The sequence below is a fragment of the Mesoplodon bidens genome (genome assembly GCF_964165515.1).
Source record: "Mesoplodon bidens genome assembly, chromosome: 4".
Classification (NCBI taxonomy): domain Eukaryota; kingdom Metazoa; phylum Chordata; class Mammalia; order Artiodactyla; family Ziphiidae; genus Mesoplodon; species Mesoplodon bidens.
This window is the reverse complement of record NC_138160.1, coordinates 60,755,309-60,774,669: the sequence shown is the minus strand read 5'-3', so window position 1 is coordinate 60,774,669 and position 19,361 is coordinate 60,755,309. Positions and strand designations below refer to the sequence as shown.

Below are 19,361 nucleotides of genomic sequence, written 5' to 3'. Positions count from 1 at the left end.
TTCTGAGAGAAATAATACTATTTTCTCCAGATTATTAAGGTCTCAAATAGCAGAACATCTAACTTGAATAAAAAGAAATGCAACTATTGAATACATGCAGCACACACATTTCCACACACATGATTTAAACAAACAGGTAAATTTCCACAGTAAATCAAAAAGCTGATAGCACACAAAAAGGTTAATATATATAATTATTACCCAAAATATATTTTGATCCAAGTTGGCGTAAATTCTGGAACTGGAAGTAAATATACAGGATTGCTATGCATCGTGTTATTGTCAGAATTATGATATCACTGCTCAAGACATCCTATTGGGAGAGATAGAAAAGAAAAATCCAAATCAAAAATAAGAATTTTTATTTTGCATGCATCATTAGTTTACATATCATCATGACAGTATAAATTTAGGCACAAGTCAGATAAAATATTACAAGGCAAATCAAAAATTTACTCCCAATTTTTAAACAATCTAATGTTTAAGCCGATCATTTTTCAATGTTAGTCACTTATGAAAGCTATATTTCTCAAGTAAAGTCAATTACACTCATTTGTATACCAAAAGCAAAAGAAAAGTATTTCCAGTGCATTTCCATATTATATAAGTAAATGAAAGTTATGAATACTGAAATAAAAATTTTACTCATAAGTTTTTTAAATTATGTGGTCTCTAAAAGGAGACACTCTTTAGAAATTCAAAATGTATTTAGTCAATAATCAGATTAATCTCACAAACCTCTTCAAACTTTGGACATTCATAATTCCAACCACAGATCTTATCGTTACCAGTAAACATGTTCATGGACATCATACAGATGGTCAGTGTCACCGTCCCCACTATGACTTCCCAGGGATGGGAAGCCACAAAGAGGCCATGCATTCGGAAAAGTCTTGACAACATTGTAGCTGAAGAATCCTTGGATTCTGGAAGGAATATCAAGTATGAACACTTAGTATACAGCTCACTGTATTCTTAGGAAAACATTTTAAGGAAAAGTGCATTGTAAACCCTGATTTGTATGCAGTGTCTTGTATATTAAGAATAAAACTATTTGACAGTATTCCTTATAATTCTGGAAAATAATTACAAAATTAAAATAAGAGGACTGTTATTACTTCTTTACTCACAACACTTAAATCCTCTATTATTCACTAACAACTTAAAAGCAGCTTTTTCTTACCAGTTGTATGAATTCGAGCATTTAAGATCAAACCAAATAATACCTCAGCCCGATTATTATCTGAGGCAAGGAGGAGAGCAATAAAGCACAAAACAAAAGTGAGAAACAACCATTCACATTTATTTTCTGATTACCCTGACACAAAATGCATATAAGCACCCTCTTCATTCTCTACATTCTAGTTATGCAAAAAAAGGTAAATACCAAACAATCTACTTGTTCAGTGTCCTCCTGTAAATCATTATCTTAGTTTATAAAGCTCTTCAAGGGCAGGAGTCCATTAGACTTTTCCATTCCATAAAACACATGGCATAGTATGTCAAAATGTTTAATAGGCTTCCCTGGTGGCGCAGTGGTTGAGAGTCCGCCTGCCGATGCAGGGGACACGGGTTCGTGCCCCGGTCTGGGAAGATCCCGCATGCCGCGGAGCGGCTGGGCCCGTGAGCCATGGCTGCTGAGCCTGCGCATCCGGAGCCTGTGCTCTGCAAGGGGAGAGGCCACAACAGTGAGAGGCCCGCCTACCGCAAAAAAAAAAAAAAAAAAAAAAAAAAAAATGTTTAATAAACCTTCCTAATGTTGCTGTCACCAGAGGTCTTTTCCCAAACTTTAACAGCATTTAATAAAAATGCTGGAACAGTACTAGAATAAGAGGATGGCTGGCCAAAGTAGACATCTACAGCATTGAAAAGTTCCCAACAGAATATGGGTTATTTTGGCCTAATGACTACCATGGCAAAACTTTTCCATGTTTGCTGGCTAAATAATAGTAATAATAATTTTGATATTCTGATTTTTAAAAAAATCTAGTATAGTTATTAATCTCTAATATAGGAACTTGCCTTACACTAAAATTAATGCTTATGATAAAGCATATTAACTACCCATAAAAATCAATTAAGATTTAATTTTAAGGCCACTGATTGACAGACTATCAAGAATTCAAATGAATCTCACATTTACGGTAATAATTAAGAAAGTGATTCATTTATGGAAGAAGGAAAATAAAAAGGCACCAAATTAAGGAAAATAAAGCATTAATCTATTTAAAGTGTTAGGGAAAAGAAAATAAGAGATGCTTTTACAAACCAAAGCAATTACTAAGCGTCACCTCTCACTGCATCACTCAATGTTCTCTATTCTCTACATTTCAGCCACACCAGGCCACCAAATAGATACCTGGTTTCTAACCACAGGTCACAACCCTTCACTGAATTGATGAGATCATGAAATCAAGTTTATGAGTCAGAACAAATATTTTAAAATAAAAGGAAAAAGAGAAAAAAACTGTGGGTAAGACATGTGGTATGGGTAGATATTATTTTTTGAAACATTACGTTTCATGAAATTATACATATGAGTGTTTGTACTGGCTTCCGACATAACATGTATTTCTTATTGTGGGTCTCAATTTTAAAAGGCAGGCGGGTCACTGAAATGTATAAATGTGGCATGCATCTGCCTGTGTTTATTCAGGCTTTTTCAACCTTCCTCCCTGAGGCCTATTGCTCATTTCATCCTCCAGCACATTGCATTCATACATAGCAGTTGCTCAACAAATACCTGGTAATTAAAAATAAATTCTTAAGCTACAGTAGCATGCATTTTATTGACACATCTTGAAACAGACCTAAAGATGACTTTTTTAAAGATATGGATATAACTCCCCCACTTCAAGCCCCCCAGTTCTCTGCATTCAGAGAACATATTAAGGGAGGATGGGGTGGGGAAGAGAGGCTATACATTTCCTATATTATCCTGGAAAATCAACAATAACGAACATACTTTCTATTACATTAGCAGGGACTTGGACTTAAAGTATTGGAGAATATTAATCATATCTTAGATTTGAACTCTACTTCATTTCAACTAAAAGCCTCATAAGAGCCTAGATTTTCATGACAGCCTTCTATCACATAACTTCCTTATATTTAAAAACAAAACCCTATAAACTAGTCTAAAGGATCAACTAGCATCAGTGTTACAGAAAATGAATTAACTAAAAACACATTTTGAAACTAGGTCAAAGTTTATAACACTCTCTCCCCCCAATCTCTCTCAATTTAGAATATTCCCTTAACAAGAAAATGTATTCTTCACTATTAAAAAGTTAATTTGGTTGAATTAAAATCTGAGCTGCTAAGCAAGAAGGCACCCCAATTTGATCACAAATAGGTTTAGCATTATTAATCTATAATTATGTATTAGGGACATTATGTTTTCCCTCAAAAGCTTCATGGTAGCATTGTCAATACTGGAACATTTCTTTCCTAGGTGTAAAGTCATCTTTGCAACATTCCGGAAAAGATTTACACATGATCCTGTGACATGATCCCATAAACCATCCCCAAACACAGAGAACCTCACCTATTTGGAAATACAAAATGAGTAACCAAATGTACAAAGGTGTGTCAAAAGTAACTATAATTGCACAATTCACACTAGCACCCTCCCCATTTCCCTGTGATTATGCAAATCATTTAAATGCCATGGAATCCAATCTTTCAACCTCATCAGCAGTTGCAAGTGGCACTAGCAGGCAATAGACAGCTCATGCCAATTCGAAGTACAGTATTTAGGCCATGCTGCAATAAAAATAAATTTTAGTTTAAAAAATCAAGTTAGGCAATTTATGCCTTGCTTATTCAGACTGAACTATGCTGCAAACATTTCACAGATTATTCAAAAGAATGGATAATTTAAATTAAATTGAATTCCCAAACTCTAATTCAATATGCTACAAAAACCACCTACTATGGCCAATTGCAGAAAAAGATGCTTTGGCATCCTACTCTGATTCTTTCCTCCCACTCAGCACTCTTCCTGTGCTACACATTCCAGTATTTGATTATACACTATCTTACACTGTTCTCATATTAATTGCTGTGTACGTTTTGTCTCTTTGAAGGCAAGAACCATGTAGGGGACTTCCCTGGTGGCGCAGTGGTTAAGAATCCGCCTGCCAATGCAGGGGACACAGGTTCGAGCCCTGGTCCAGGAAGATCCCACATGCCGCGGAGCAACTAAGCCTGTGCACCAGAACTGCTGAAGCCCGTGAGCCACGACTACTGAAGCCCGTGCACCTAGAGCCTATGCTCTGCAACAAGAGAAGCCACCACAATGAGAAGACCACATACCGCAACAAAGAGCAGCCCCCACTCAACCGCAACTAGAGAAAGCCTGCGCGTAGCAACAAAGACCCAACGCAGCCCAAAATAAATAAATAAACAAGCAAATAAATAAATAAACCATGTCTTGTACGGAGTCATTTTTAATTCCAACAGGATCGAGAATTCTGCTGCTCAACCCAGTATCCTATGGAAAAAAAAAATTCTCACACTGGAATCAGGAAACCTGAATTCTACACCCAATTCTATGACATGGTGTGCCTCTGTGTAAGTCACATATCTTTTTATTCACTTATGAAGCTAGAGCTCCAAAGTTCTTTAAAACAAAGGCAAGTATTAACTGAACCATATGAAACTGCTATTTTTTGTATGGGAAAAATGGTCAAATGTCAAATATCAGCAATTTCATATGGTCAACCTAAATAGATAGTGATATAGATGTGTTAATCTATCCATGGCCTAGAAACTGAATCATACAAGAATAAAAAGAGCACATGCACATGCGTGCACACACACTTCATCTTGAAATGCTTATGCCACACACACAACCGTTTTCACATGTTAATGATGTAATCTTTGCACATTTTTCAAGCCTTCATATTACTAACTCCCATTGTCTTTACTGCCAAGTTTATCACAAATTGGAAAGACACTACAACCAAGCAGGCCCTCACAATCCAGTCTATCCCCAAAGTACACTCTGGGCCTTTCTAGATTACCTCTAAATCAAAAAATGTCTTTCATTGCACGGAGAAAAAAATTAATTCACAAGCAAACAAAAAAAAATACATTCTCTACATTGCGTGATGCTAAAATTTTACACGATTACTTAGTACGGCCTGGAAACAGATGTTTCCCATGACTTTTCAGGACCAAGTCTAAGAGGGCATGTCCTCAAAGACCTGAAAAATTTCAAACGACCATTTAAGATGAAGTACATCAACCTCCTCCTACTGCAAAAACTGACTGTTCTATTTGTGAGTCTCCAAGGTACGTTCTTCCTTATCAAAATACCAAAACCAAATATTCCGAAAAACCTACAAGGTTTAGACTAAAGGACATCAGCAATCAGCACCAAGGAGACTACGCCCCCTGGGGGGGAAAAAAGGAGGAGGAGAAGAAGAAGAAGAAAAAGGAGAGAAAGAAGAAGAAGGAGAGAAAGGAGAAGAAGAAGAATCGTTGACGTCTTCGGGCAAGTCTCTACCTTGGGCTCTGCATCCTCTCAATCCGTTTCTCCTGGAAATAACCGGACGCATCTATGCAGATCCACGGTTCTTTCACGGCTCTGAGCTAGTCAGCAGCATTTAAGGTGCTGACGAACAGCAGCGCCAGGGCGTGAGCCCAGTGATAACTGCAAGCCTGGGCGTGAACGCCCACACCTGACAGACCTTCTCGCGTTCCCTCCCCGACCTGCGGGCCTGGCTGCCCCACAGCCCACCAGCATTCCTCGAATCAACGGGACTCCGAGATCACCCTGCCTGGCACCCTTTCCGCCCCGACGATCGTGACTGCTTGGCCAGCACCGCCAACTTCGGACAGGGCCAGCGAACGCGGCGACGACCCGCCGGTCCACCGATGGAGACGGGAGCCCAGAAGAGGCCGGCCCGCCGCCCGCCCCTCTGACCCAGCCTGGCCCGCGGGCTCCCCGGCATAGATGCGGGCCGCCACTCGGCCGGCCGCGTGTCAAGGACGTCTCCTCGCAGTCCTCGCGGGACCGGGGCGCCACCCCGGGCAAAGCCGCCAGCGCAGCTCCCCCCGGGTCGGCAGGAGGCGCCGGCTGCCCCTTTCCAGGGCCGGACGGAACTCGAGAACCGCCACCTACACGACCCTAACCCGCTCCCGCCCACCGCCGCCCTCCTCACCTCCCGATCTCACCAGAGGCCACAGTCCCCGGGAGCTGGCGCTCCGCGCGTCTCCAGTCTACGAAGACGCGGAGCGGAAGGAACCTTTGCTTCTACGCACGCTCGGAGCCGGACGAGCCTGTGACCAATAAGGAAGGATCGTCCGATCGTCTAGCCAATCATTTGGGGGTTGCTCGGCCTGACGGCGCTACGTCACGAACAGTCGCCTTAACAACCGCCCACAGCTCTCACCCGTGCTGAGAACGGGCACCGCACCATCTCTCACCATGGCTCAGCCAACCAATAGCCAGTCGAACCCCAGCACTAGGGCCTGTCTATTGGTCACAGAGCCGTGGGGGCGCACGCATGGAAGCTGCCTAGGCGAAGACGATAGGGGATCTGGCGGGTGGAGTGTCCTACAGCCCAGGACCTGAGCTGGGGTCATTGTGGCTGTGAGAGTACAATGGCCAGGAGTAGTAGGGAGCAGAATTGGGGCGTGAAGATAAACGCAGGGTCAGGTCAAGGATAGAATGCACAATTACTTAGTGGAGAGAGGTGGAGGTGGCCCTGAAAACCAGGATGTACAAAAGGGAAGGTGGCAGCAAGAAGCAATCCAAACCTCAAGCTGACCCATTTCCGAAACCCAAACCGACACATTCCTGTGATTTACCCATTCCTGTAAATAGTGTAAATGGCTCCAGTCATGGGGTTTCTCTCTCCCTCCCTCTCTCCCTCTTTCTCTTCCCCCACCTCCCTCCTTCTCTTCCCCCCTTCTCTCCCTCTCTCCCTACAGCACAAGGCACTAGTCACAGACTGTCGATTCGCTCTGAAATGTGCTTCCTTTGTCGTGTCTGCTTTCCCTCTGATCCCTCCCTGCTGCAGACCTTTATTATCTCTTGCCTGAAATAATGCAATAGCCTCTCCTAACTGGTCTCTCCACGCTTAGGTGCTTCCACCTTCCAATACTATTATTCCGTTGGCCTGCCCACAAATTACCAAGAGTTGCTCATTGTCTATTGAATTAAAGAAACTGGCAACCCCAATATGGCCCTACCCCACATTTCTTGTTTATCTCTCACTACTTCCTGTGTCAACCCTACATTTCAGCCAAAAGAGTAACTGACCTTTTTTCAGTCACACTCAGTACCTTTTTGCTCCCTGTTTATGTTCTCTGTTTAATCTGGACATGCTTGCACATTTCAACTGTTGAAATCCTAACTCTCCTTCAAGGACTATTTCATATGTCACCTCGTTTCCTGATTCCCTCAAATACAGTCATCTCTCCCTACTCTGAACACCCATAACATGTCCATATTCTGTGACCTGTGTTATTATTATGTGGAACTTTCTTAAGAACAGGAACTGCAATGCCCTCAACTTTTAAAGGCCTATATTTTTGAAACGCAGTCCCTGATACCCACTATACACTCAGGAGGAGTTTTAATAAACTATTATCTTGATAAATTCTCATAATCCTTATGAAATAGGTATTTCCATTTACAAGAAAAAATGAGTTTGTTAAACAACTTGCTTTAGATCACATAGATAATAATTTGGAAAACTGAGATTTGAACCCATATCTAAAACTTATACTGGTTCTACTATCCTCCACTGCTTCAGTATAGGATCTTTATTCATATCTCTTTATGAAATACTTTTCGAGCACCCATTATGTGCAACGCACCTTGGTTGGCACTGGAGTTACAGCAGCCACATGACAGACATGGAAACTTCCTTTATAAATCTTATACCCCTTCATAAAATTGGATGACTGTTAAATATTTGTTTAATTGATCATAATGGAAGGAAAGAGTTTTCACAGTGAAGAAGACTAAGGGGAACTAACCAAAAATTAAAGTATCCTATTATGAGTCTTATCAAAAGGAAAAAGAAGAAAGAAAAAAAAGATCTGTAAGTACTCAGAGCTAGAAACTTTGTCGTACTTTTAATGTCCCCAGAAGTCAAAAGGACCAGCTATCTCAGAATTATAAGTTACAGATTATACAAATGCTTACTAATATAAATTCAAATAAGGATTATGAAGGTGTTTCAACAAAAAGTCTTTAGACCAAGATTTGGAAACTGTATTCCCAAATTCGGCTTAATTAAGAACTCCAGTGAGATTATGAGTTCAAAAGCAAGTAATAAAGAAACTCTAATTGTCTATTTTTATGTTCTTAAAACCACTTCTATATGATTCCCAATTTATGTCAAAAGTATCTTTATGCACTTAAATAATAATTTGTACTTAATGATAAATCATAAAATTTGGCAAGGACACACATAGAAGGGGAAAGTGGGGGGGGGGGGACAAAGGAATCTGTGCTTTCTTCTTTTGTGGGTTTACCCTCACAGCAAAGAGTTTATAAAAGTACAATTTTAAGAGATCTAAATTTAAAGTAGTGAATGGCCCACATTGCCATCTTTATCCACATAGCTCTTAGTATTTACTTATATGTTAGCCCTCCATCACTTTTCCTTCTTCTTGTTGTCATAGGCCATGCTTTAGGATGAGGAATTATAACAGGAACAATAATAACAATAGTAGTAAAATTATATAGCTCTTTCTATGCACTAGCCACTTTTCTAAGTGCTTTATTTATATTAACTCCTTTAATTCTCATAACATTCGGAAAGCATTAGTAGAATCTGCATTTTACAAATGATGGAGCTACAGAAACAGAGAAGTTAAGTAATCTGCCTAGGTTTACACAGCTGGAATATGAACTTTGAAGTCCATTTCCTGAGCACATGCTCTAAACCACTCCACTGTGCTATCTTTAGTGTTAGCACATATCATGATTGTTGAAGCTTCTGATGATCCATTGTGAAAGACCTTTCATAACATCAACAAAGCGTTTTACTTATTTATTTCCCATTCACAGTTCCCAGCTGTGTTCAAATTTATATCTTCCAGCTTTGGGTAATTTTCTCTCTGTCTTGCACAAAAAAAAATTTTTTTTTTAATTTCAGGGATGTCTTTTTTAACTAGTACATTACACCTGATAACTGGTCACTTAGCTTTTGGCAGATGTTGTGATTATCACTCCTGCTCAAGGTCAAGAAATATTCACGAAGGAGCTACTCTATGCTAGGCAAAGGGCTAGGCACTCAAGGTACAGATTTTTATATGTATATATATATTTTACCTGTGCCGCACAGCATGTGGGATCTTAGTTCCCCAACCAGGGATTGAACCCACGCCCCCTGCAGTGGAAGCACAGTCTTTTTTTTTTTTTTTTTTAATATTTATTTATTTATTTATTTGGCTGGGTCTTAGTTGTGGCATGCAGGATCTTTTAGTTGTGGTGTGTGGGATCTAGTTCCCTGACTAGGGATCGAACCCGGGCCCCCCGCATTGGGAGCAGGGAGGCTTAGCCACTGGACCACCAGGGAAGTCCCTCAAGGTGCAGATTTAAATAAGAAAACATACACAAACGGATCCTTCCAGATAACATGGTAAGGGTTCTGAGTGAGGTATGCCAAGGGTCCACTGAGAAAAGAGGTAGGGCATGGAGTTGGGGTGCAGGGTGTTTTGAACAAGGGGAGGAAGTGGTTTGAAGGAAGCTATTGTAGGCACTAGAGTCAAGATTGTGAGCATGAGAATGGAGGTGACAGATACAGGAGCAGAACATTTGATTAGGCAGAAATCTTGAAGTACTGTAGGATATGAGATATTTAAAAGGTGAGGAAGTCATGAGCAGGTTGGCTGATCTCAAGTTTCTACTGGTGGCATCTCACGTAGGCCGAAGTCTTGGCTACTCCTCTTTTTAAATTTTTTTTGCTATTTTACTTCAGTAGCAAAACTTAGAATTCTGCTTCTTCTTTGTTTCTAAAACTTTCTAAACAGAAATCAATAGCTGGAGCCTCTCTTGAAGTTAGGAGCAAAGGTCTCTCTGCAGGAGAGGGTGCCCAGAGTTAAAGATTTCTTCTGTCCACCAAACCTGCTTTCACCGTTTAACAGTGATTTTCTTTACAGTTTCTCCATTCCTCTCATTAGGCTCTTCCCCAGCTTTGTAGAATCAGTTGGGGAGTGGGTATGAGATATATTGGAATATATGTATTTTTTCTTTTAAAGGAATTTACACTCCTCAGGAAAAAAGAATGCTCAGACAGCATATCAATAGAAACAGCATATCTATAATGAGGAGTAAACATCTTTTCCTGAGATTCTTAGGGATTCTTGGCTAGGGTGACTGGTTCTCAAAAAAGTCAATTAAACACCAATAAAAGGGGGAAAGAAAAAGAACACATTTTGACCCAAGTGTGAGCACCACTTTTTCTCCTTCAATAACAAACCTGGTCCTGGTCTCAGTTGATAAGAGTGGAGTGAGCCACTTACTACAAAATCTGTATCCAGTTCAGTTGTCAAGTCCCCAGTATCTTCCTCCTGTTCACCTTCATTCTTCCAATCCCAACCTCTTCCTTCAGCTTTGTATTTGCTCCCAGTTGAGGGAGGAAATTATAATGGTGGGAGAAAAAACAAGGCAAGTGTAAAAGAAAATAAAGGATAGTGGCGCAAGGGGGGCTCTCTTCAGCTTCCCTGAGCAACTCCATTGAAAGAAAAGACAAAGAACAATTGCCCAGGCCTGCAAATAGTAGGCTATCTTTTAGTATGAAAGTACTGTCGCTCGTACGTAAATATGGCCCAAAAAGTGTACAGCACCGTAACTGTACCTGCTACAAATTGCAGTGAATTTGGCTACAAGTAACAGAAAGCCTAAACTAGAAGTGGCTTCAACAAGATAAGTGCTTCTTTTTTTTCTTGGGTAAAGAAAACTGGAAATAGTTCATCTAGGATTAACATGGAAGCTCAAGATGCTTTCAGGGACCCTTCTGTCCCTCTGCTTCACCGTCCTCAGCCTGTGTTTTCCATCCTCAGGATCACCTCATGGTCCAAGATGGCAACTGGAGCTCCATTTTCATATCTGCATTTCAGTCCTTCTGGAAGGAGCAGAATAAAAACAAAAGGGCGGAAAAAGGGCCCCTCCCAGCTGAGTCAGCTCCTTTTCATTGTTTATATCTCAGTGGCCAGAAGTACAAGGCCATACCTAGCAACAAGGGAGCTGGGGAATGTAACCTTTTTTCCGGCAACAATGTGCCCAGCTCAAAACTGAAGAAAGGCTTCCACCTCTACATCTTCCATACTGTCCCCACACTGGGTGAGCATACAGTAAGTACCCAAACCAGTTGCTGATCACTTAACTCAAAAACAGGAAACAATTTTACTATCAAGATTTTAGGGGCATAGCAAAAGATATAAACCTAAGATCAAAGATCTGTTATTTTATAAACATTAGCTTGAAATATCAATGGAATTCTCATTAACATCTAGACTTGAGTTTCAGCTAAAACCACTAAAAATGTATAATATTACAAATGGTTGAACATAAAAAGGTAATCTGTGAAACTAGCAAAGAGGGCTCTCTTTCTCTCTTTTCAGAATAAAGGGCCTTGGGAATCCCCTGGTGGTCCAGTAGGTTAGGACTGTGCTTTCACTGCCAAGGGCTCAGGTTCAGTCCCTGGTCAGGGAACTAAGATCCCGCAAGCCAAGTGGCACAGCCAAAAGAAAAAAAAAGAAAAAGAAAGAAAGAATAAAGGGCCTCACTGGTCTTATTCATTGCTTTAACACCTGTAACACTGAATGGTTACCAGCAACTTTCAACCAGCGTGTGGTCTTGATTTCCCTGCTTTTTCCTCTGCATCGTCTAATACCTACCATGATCTCCCTGCTTTTTTACCACAATGGCTACCTCCTTCTCTGAAATTTCTTAAACCTGTGACTCCTGCCTCCCTGAGAAGGTTTCCAGTTCTTTCCACATTTGTTTCAGCTGGACTGAACTGAAACTAGTTATTGATGCTTTCAAAGCCCATGACTTGGGGGCCCCGATGAGCACTGATAAGTCTCCTGACCTTGTTTCATCCCTAAAATCTTACTTTTTCCATTTGACTTTGCACTTTCCAGGCTTTGAAGAATTTGTGCTTCTTGAATGACAGTATGTTATGAGATGTTCTTGATAAAATCTCCCTAGCTGGGTCCAAACATCCCTAAAGCTAATTTTTCCCTTCTCCTGGAGAATGAGTAGAATTAGCAAACTAACCTCTGTTCTCAAGAAAGGTATTGCCTGCTTTGTGACCACCTAGAGGGGTGGAATAGGGAGGGTGGGAGGGAGATGCAAGAGGGAGGAGATATGGGGATATATGTATATGTATAGCTGATTCACTTTGTTATAAAGCAGAAACTAACACAACATTGTAAAGCAATTATACTCCAGTAAAGATGTTAAAAAAAAAAGAAAGAAAGAAAGAACGGTATTGCCAAGGTCTCTGTGCTTCCTCTAGAAAGATGGGCTGTTTATCTTCCCCAGGGGAGAACATAAAACATCTGCAAAGACTGCTCAATGCCTCTCTGGTCAGAACTCCTGCTTGCTTGTTCTTTTTGTGTGTGTGTGTGCGGTATGCGGGCCTCTCACTGCTGTGGCCTCTCCCGTTGCGGAGCACAGGCCCCAGACGCACAGGCTCAGCAGCCATGGCTCACGGGCCCAGCTGCTCCGCGGCACGTGGGATCTTCCCGGACCGGGGCACGAACCCGCGTCCCCTGCATCGGCAGGCGGGCTCTCAACCACTGCGCCACCAGGGAAGCCCTGCTTGTTCTTTTGAAATACATGTTTAGGAAGAAATTTGACCCATGTACACCAAGAGAAGTTAAGATAATTATAGTTGGGCTAATAATTTTTGCCCTAAACAAGGTAATGCAAGTAGCCAGAACAGATCTTTGCCCAGTCCTTTATTGAAACAGTTGCTCTGGAAACTCTCCAGGAGCTTGATTACAGGCTGTGGACAAAGCCTTAGGTCTCCTTTACTTTATTCCTCACAAGAGGAGCCATCTTTATTTTGGAATCTGGGACTGGTTGGACCACCAAATAATCTCAATTTTGGTAAAGAGCTTAAAGCTCAGATTGTAATATCTGGCCATTGTGTGACACTGCATTTAATAGGGAATAAAGTGAGAGTGAAACTGTTTGGTCTCTGTTCTTAGATGCCCTTCTCATTCCAGTAAAAAGAAAAAGATAAAAGTATAGTCAGGTACAGAGAAGGAAGGCATTCTGATTTGGGTAGGCCTTAAATATAACAGAAGTATTTCTTTCCACTCTCCCCTGCACACATATGATAGACCCACTTCTCTCTGGTACCCTATTCTTTTCAAGCAGGCCTGACTGAGTCTAAAACTTCAACCTGCTTTTTCAGTTGATCCTATTCCTCCTTCACCGAGAGTAGGACTGTCTTGGTTTGGGTTCCCCCAAAAGCAAAGACTGGGTCAAAAACCCTAGTGCAATAACTCATTTGGGGGATGACCCCAGGAAGTCAGAATAAGAATGCAAAGAATAACAGGGAAGAAGGAAAGGCCAGTATCCAGCTAGCCACCACTGTGGGCAACTGGGGCTCAGTTCTGCTGGGGACCCTCTGTAGAATGCCTCTCTGAAGGATGGCGGAGTGGGGGTGGGGGAATGGTGGTGAGGTAGGATCACTTGTCCCTCACTCTTTGGTTGAGAATGCCTTCTGGGGCACACTTCCAGCTACATGTATGCAGAGCAGAGATACTGAGGCTTTGGGAAAAGCCTTGAGACAAAAAAGTTGGAGGACCTGATGGTTGACACTTGAAGGTGGAAGTCTTCAGCCTGCCAGGAATTGCAGCTGATGATGACACATGAGCAGGAGATGTGGCAAGAGGTACCTCATAGCTGTGAGGACTGCATCATGGGTTGCCATGCCAGCCTTTTCGTTCCTTTTATATTCCTACGGGGCCTCTTTTGACTACAAGCCCTAAGCCGTTTCAGAAGCTGGCCCTGTTCCCCCCGAAATTGTTATAATTCCTTCCTAACGTCTGGGCAATAGTATTCCATTCACAAACCCCATTCTGAAGGCCTCTTATTTCCTCACTTTGGTTGTCCTTGGCCTCTGAGTAGACCTGGTCCCCGTAACTGGTGGATGTCAACATTTTTAAGCTTGCAAGTACTCTAGTTTACACATGGAAAGTGATCAATATATATTTGTTGATGACTCTAACAATAGTGAAACTATGACTCTGGTTATAAATACTGTTAAGCAGGAACTTGCCCAGTCAAGTGAAGTCAACAAACATTTCTTGCCCTTAGTATTTCAAAGGAAGGACAAGAGGGCTGATGGCTGGTTAAGCAGGAATTCATGAAGGTTCTACATACAGGTGGAGTTACTATGATTCCAACATATAAAATCTTATCTTTGTTGGACAGAGGAAGCATATTATTTGTGGGAGTTATTTTCTAAAATCAGTGTAAAAATCAGAACTCCAGCAGAATCCTTAGGCTTTTTAATTTTTTTAAAACCATGTGAGGAGGGAAAATGTCCGAGTCAAAAGTATCCTTGAATTCTACTTGTATTTCTTAAAATATAGGGTGCATATTTTGTTTTTACAGATTTGACTGAAATTCTTCTGCACACTAGATTTGACACCACCTGACTACTGAAAGAGTCTATCAGAGATAGGTAAGCATTTGAAACTTTCTGCCTGTAAGATTTAACTATGAAGTCCTAATATGCATGAGAACTAGCTAGTAAACTAGCTAGTGAATGCTTGCCTACCGAGTTGCTCTAATCTGTGTCAGTGTTACCCTTCTATTTGCTGTTAGATTTGAGATGTACTTCTTGTTATGAGAATTAGCCCATTATTTGTGATATATTTTGCAAATGTTTTCTTCCAGTTTGCCTTTTGACTTTGCTTATAGTGATTTTTGCCATGCAAAAGTTTTGGGTTTTGTTTTTGTTTTTTTAAATGTAGTCTTTTATTATATCTCGATTTTGAATTATAATTCAAAAGCCTTTCCCTACACCAAGATTATAAAGGAATCCATCTGTGTTTTCTTTTAGTACTTGTTGGGTTTTGTTCTTTACATTAAGATCTCTGATTCCTTTGGAGTCTATTTTTGTACGTGGTGTGAGGTGTAGATCCAATTCTGTCTTTTGCCAAGTTACTGTATTCCGGTTTTCTTATACACAGAACACTGTATTCTCTGCAGCCACACCTATAACTCCCTCTTAGGGTGAGTCACTTCTGCCTGTATTGAATCATCTTCGTTTTTTTGTTTGGTTCCAACAAAACAAACAGTACCCTTGGTTCCAAAGGGTACTATTTTCTGAAACTGTTTACAGATTCTGGGGTGTACCTTATCTGGAGCCCTAGTGCTTCATGAAAAGAATATTGTATTTAAAAAACACTTTTCTGATGGTCCAGCCCTGCTCAAGGATTGTGGATATTTTCAATAAGGTGGATGATATGGTTCCCATGATTAAGGAGTACATGTAGAGTGATTAGAAAACAATTGAAGGCTGCACAGAACTAATGAAATTTACATTTTGGCTTACTGTCTCAATACCAGGAAGTACTTTCCCTGCACTAGCGTAATTCATTTTTTTTTAAATTGAGATGTAGTTGATTTACAATGTTCTATTAGTTTCAACACGGTGATTCACAATCTTTAAAGATTATACTTCATTTATAGTTATTATAAAATATTGGGTATATTCCCTGTGATGTACAATATATCCTTGTAGCTTATTTTTTACATAGTAGGTTGTATCTCTTAATCTCCTACCCCCATTTGTCCCTCCCCCCTTTCCTCTCCCCACTGGTAACCACTAGTTTGTTTTCTGTATCTGTGAGAGTCTGTTTCTTTTTTGTTATATTCATTAGTTTTATTTTTTAGACTCCACATGTAAGTGATAACATATAGCATTTGTCTTTCTCTGACCTATTTCACTAAGCATGATACCTCCAAGTCCATCCATGTTGTTGCAAGTGGCAAAGTTCTTTTTATGGCTGAGTAGTACTCCATTTTGTGTGTGTGTGTGTGTGTGTGTGTGATTGTGTGTGTGTGTGTGTGTGTATCACATTTCCTTTATCCATTCATCTGCTGATGGACACTTAGGGTGCTTCCATCTCTTAGCTATTGTAAATAATGCTGCTATGAACTTTGGGGTGCATGTATCTTTTCAGATTAGTGTTTGTTTTCTTCGGATATATATAGGGTAATTAGTCTTTACGAATGAGTTGCTTTTGAATTATTCTTTTCAGCTTCAGATAATGGAGAACCTAACTCACAGCGGTTTAAACATTTTTCCTTCTCTCACATCAAGAAATCTGGAGGTAGGTGGTTACTAGCATTGGTCCAGTAGCTCAATAGTGTCAGGAATAGCACCTCTACAATTCTGTTGGCCTTTGACACATGGTTCCAAGATGGCTGCTGAAGCTCCAGGTGTTACATCTGGGTTCTGAATAGTAGTAGAATGTGCCATCCCCAAATACACCACTTTGGCATAAGGATAATTTTGAGCTAGAGGCACTTGAAAAATAGCAGATTCAGGAAAGGCACTGTGACCTCCCTTTTTCTTCCTGAAAGCACTTTTTCTTTCATATGGAAGATGCCCTTTCTATACCAGGAAGGAAAGAATATTCTTATCACCAGAGATCGGGAGTCGAGGCTAAGTGAAACCTGTACAAACAGATCTTGTTAAATCAACCCTTATCTTCCTTTAGCCTCCCCATATATTTTAGTTACTTTTCCACAATTAGTACCCTTTGTTCAACCTGGTATATAAGCACTTAGGTGTAACTGCTTTTTGGGTCTTCATTTTTCTGTGAAGTCTCTCACGTAGATGTAAAAAATGAAATTCGTACACTTTTCTCTTGTTAACCTGTCTTATGTCAACTTAATTCTCAGGCCCAGCCAGAGACTCTAAGAGGGTTGAGGAAAAGTTTTGCTTCCCCTATAGTTCAAAGGAGAAATAAGGTGAAGGGGCATACTGCATCTGTCTCTTTTATCAGAAAAAAATTTTCTCCAAAGTTCTTCAGAAGACTTCTACTTATGTTTCTTTGGCCAGAACTATCACATGGCCACCCTTAAATGCAAGAGAAGCAGGGAAATAAAATATTTAAGTTTTGTAATCTCTTTTGGGGGAAACAGCAAGGGAGAGGGGGACTGGGAATGGCTACTTAACCAACCAATGGATCGACCACATTGAAATATCTCATTTCTGCTTGCTGAAAACAATGTCTGGTATGATGCAGGTATGAAAATGCCGTACCAGATCTTATGCAATCTAAGTAAAATTTAAACAAGCAGAAGGTAGGAATCTCAACAGCATGAGTTGAGAGATATGCTTACAGCTCTGCTATTGATGGCATGCATCTCCCAACTCCTAGTCTCTATGCCTCACAATTCAAATTCAGATGGAAGAGGTTGGTTGGACCAGGTTGAATTGGCTGCCCACTCTTATTGAGGTCACAGACAAGGGGGGCAGGTCATGGAAAGAAAGCCTGACCACTAAGGGCTTATCCCTGGAGATGCTGGGGGCAAAAGGACAGCATATTTTAGTATATGTAAGTATAAATAATGTAAAAATCTGAACAACTTAGTATGTTGGTATGTGATAATTGGTGGTATGTTGTCAGATCCAGAAACCCAAAGAAGACAACTGCCCTTTAAGTAGGGTAATTATGCCTGCTCTTAAGCAGAAATGTCTTGATTTCCAGTTTCAGAAATTTAGCAGGCAAGTTTGTTAATTTTTGTTTTGTTTGGGATACTATGATATAATCAAAATAAATACATATTTGGTCTTTGTCCCTGGTTCCTGGCACACAGCTACTAAAACCTTTAGAATCTGCAGAGTGATTAGAGTGTCTTTTGTATGCTAATTAGATGACTAGTGGCTGGGGTCCCTAGATAGTGTCAGGATGAGGGCTGTGGTCACCAGAAAGACCAAGGCATGATTAGAGGGTTGGAATTTTCACCTCAACTGCCCCTCCCCCAATGCCCTGTCCTCCCCACCCCAGGGAGGGAAGAGGGGCTAGACATTGAGTTAATCACCAATGGCCAATGATTTAATCAAGCATATCTATGTAATGAAACCTCCATAAAAATCCCTAAACGATGGGGCTCAGAGAACTTCCGGGTCGCTGAACACATCAAGGTGCTAGGAGGGTGGTGCGCCCAGAGAGGGCATGTAAGTGGAAGTGCTGGGCCCCCTCTCCCACAAACCCTGCCCTACGCATATCTTCCATTCGACTATTCCTGAGTTGTATCCTTTATAATAGACCAATAAATGTGCTTTCTTGCATCCTGTGGGTCATTCTAGTGAATTATCGAACCTGAGGAAGAGTTTATGGGAACCCCCAAATTTATAACCAGTCGATCAGAAGCACCTGTGACAACCTGGCACTTGAGACTAGCGTTTGAAATGGGGCAGTCTTGTGGGACTGAGCCCGTAGCTTGTGGGCTCTGATTCTAATTCCTGGTAGATAGCATCAGAATTAAATTGAATTGCAGGTCAGCCAGCTGGTATAGGAGAGTTGGAGAAGCGGTGTCAGAAAAGACACTGCACATTTGGTGTCAGAAGTGTTGTGAGTAAAAACAGCTCAGAGACACCAATAGAACAAAAACCGGAGAGGATGAGTTAGAATGACTCTGAAGGCTTCCCACTATGAAAATGGAGGGCCAGCTTACTCTGCCAGAGGGTAGCAGCCTTGAACTGGAAGAATAAGTCAACAAGACCAGGTGTTGGTGGAATTAAAAACAACAACTTTGAGAAAGTCAGCTTTGAGAAAGCTTTATAAGAAAGTCAGAGAAAGCTTTGAGAAAGTCAGAGACCGTGATTCTGAGCGATCAAGGATGATAGCTAAGGATGAATAAGAGTTTAGAAGGGCCTAAGGCAAGTCAGGCAAGTTGACTAATGGCTCTGAGGTGGCTGGTTTTGGCCAGCTGTGAGCTGAGGTCAAAGGCCTGGGAAGCAGACTAGGAGCTGGAGCGGGTTGTCAGTGTCAGAGCCCGGAATGGGCGACATGCTAAGGGCCAAAGTGGGTGATGAGGGACCAGTGTCTGGGAGAGAAGTGGGCTCTAGGTCACGTCCCTGAAAATAATTTCTTCAAAAGTCAACTTACCAATTAACCAATTTGCTAAAAGCTGCCCAACACCTTACATGAGTCTGCAACAGAGTCAGGTTCCCACCTTTCAGAAACCAGAGGACACTCCAGGGATGATGAGGGTCTGACCATCTGATTTGGTCACATCTTCCTCTGCTTACCCCAAGTGGGTTAGCTACTGGTTGAATTCCAAGAAACACATAATTGCAAAATTATTTTCCTACCAATTTATGGTAGCTCGTATAGATATGGAATTA

At 41.1% G+C, this 19,361-nt stretch overlaps 1 protein-coding gene across 3 annotated transcripts in view; it reads right to left on the bottom strand.

The window, feature by feature from the left end:
* Nucleotides 1–19,361, bottom strand: part of HMGCR (3-hydroxy-3-methylglutaryl-CoA reductase) — a 59,341-nt gene that overhangs the window by 15,738 nt on the left and 24,242 nt on the right. Inside the window, exons 1-3 of one of the 3 annotated variants that reach the window (XM_081233736.1) lie at nt 6,184–6,256; nt 739–926; nt 202–313 (exon numbers count right to left, since the gene is read on the bottom strand). In XM_081233736.1, the coding sequence (XP_081089862.1) occupies nt 202–313; nt 739–903 (277 nt within the window). In that variant the 5' untranslated portion in view covers nt 904–926; nt 6,184–6,256. Of the gene's footprint in view, nt 1–201; nt 314–738; nt 927–6,170; nt 6,257–19,361 lie in introns of those variants that run through there. The other 2 variants (XM_081233734.1, XM_081233735.1) reach the window with 2 other exon arrangements.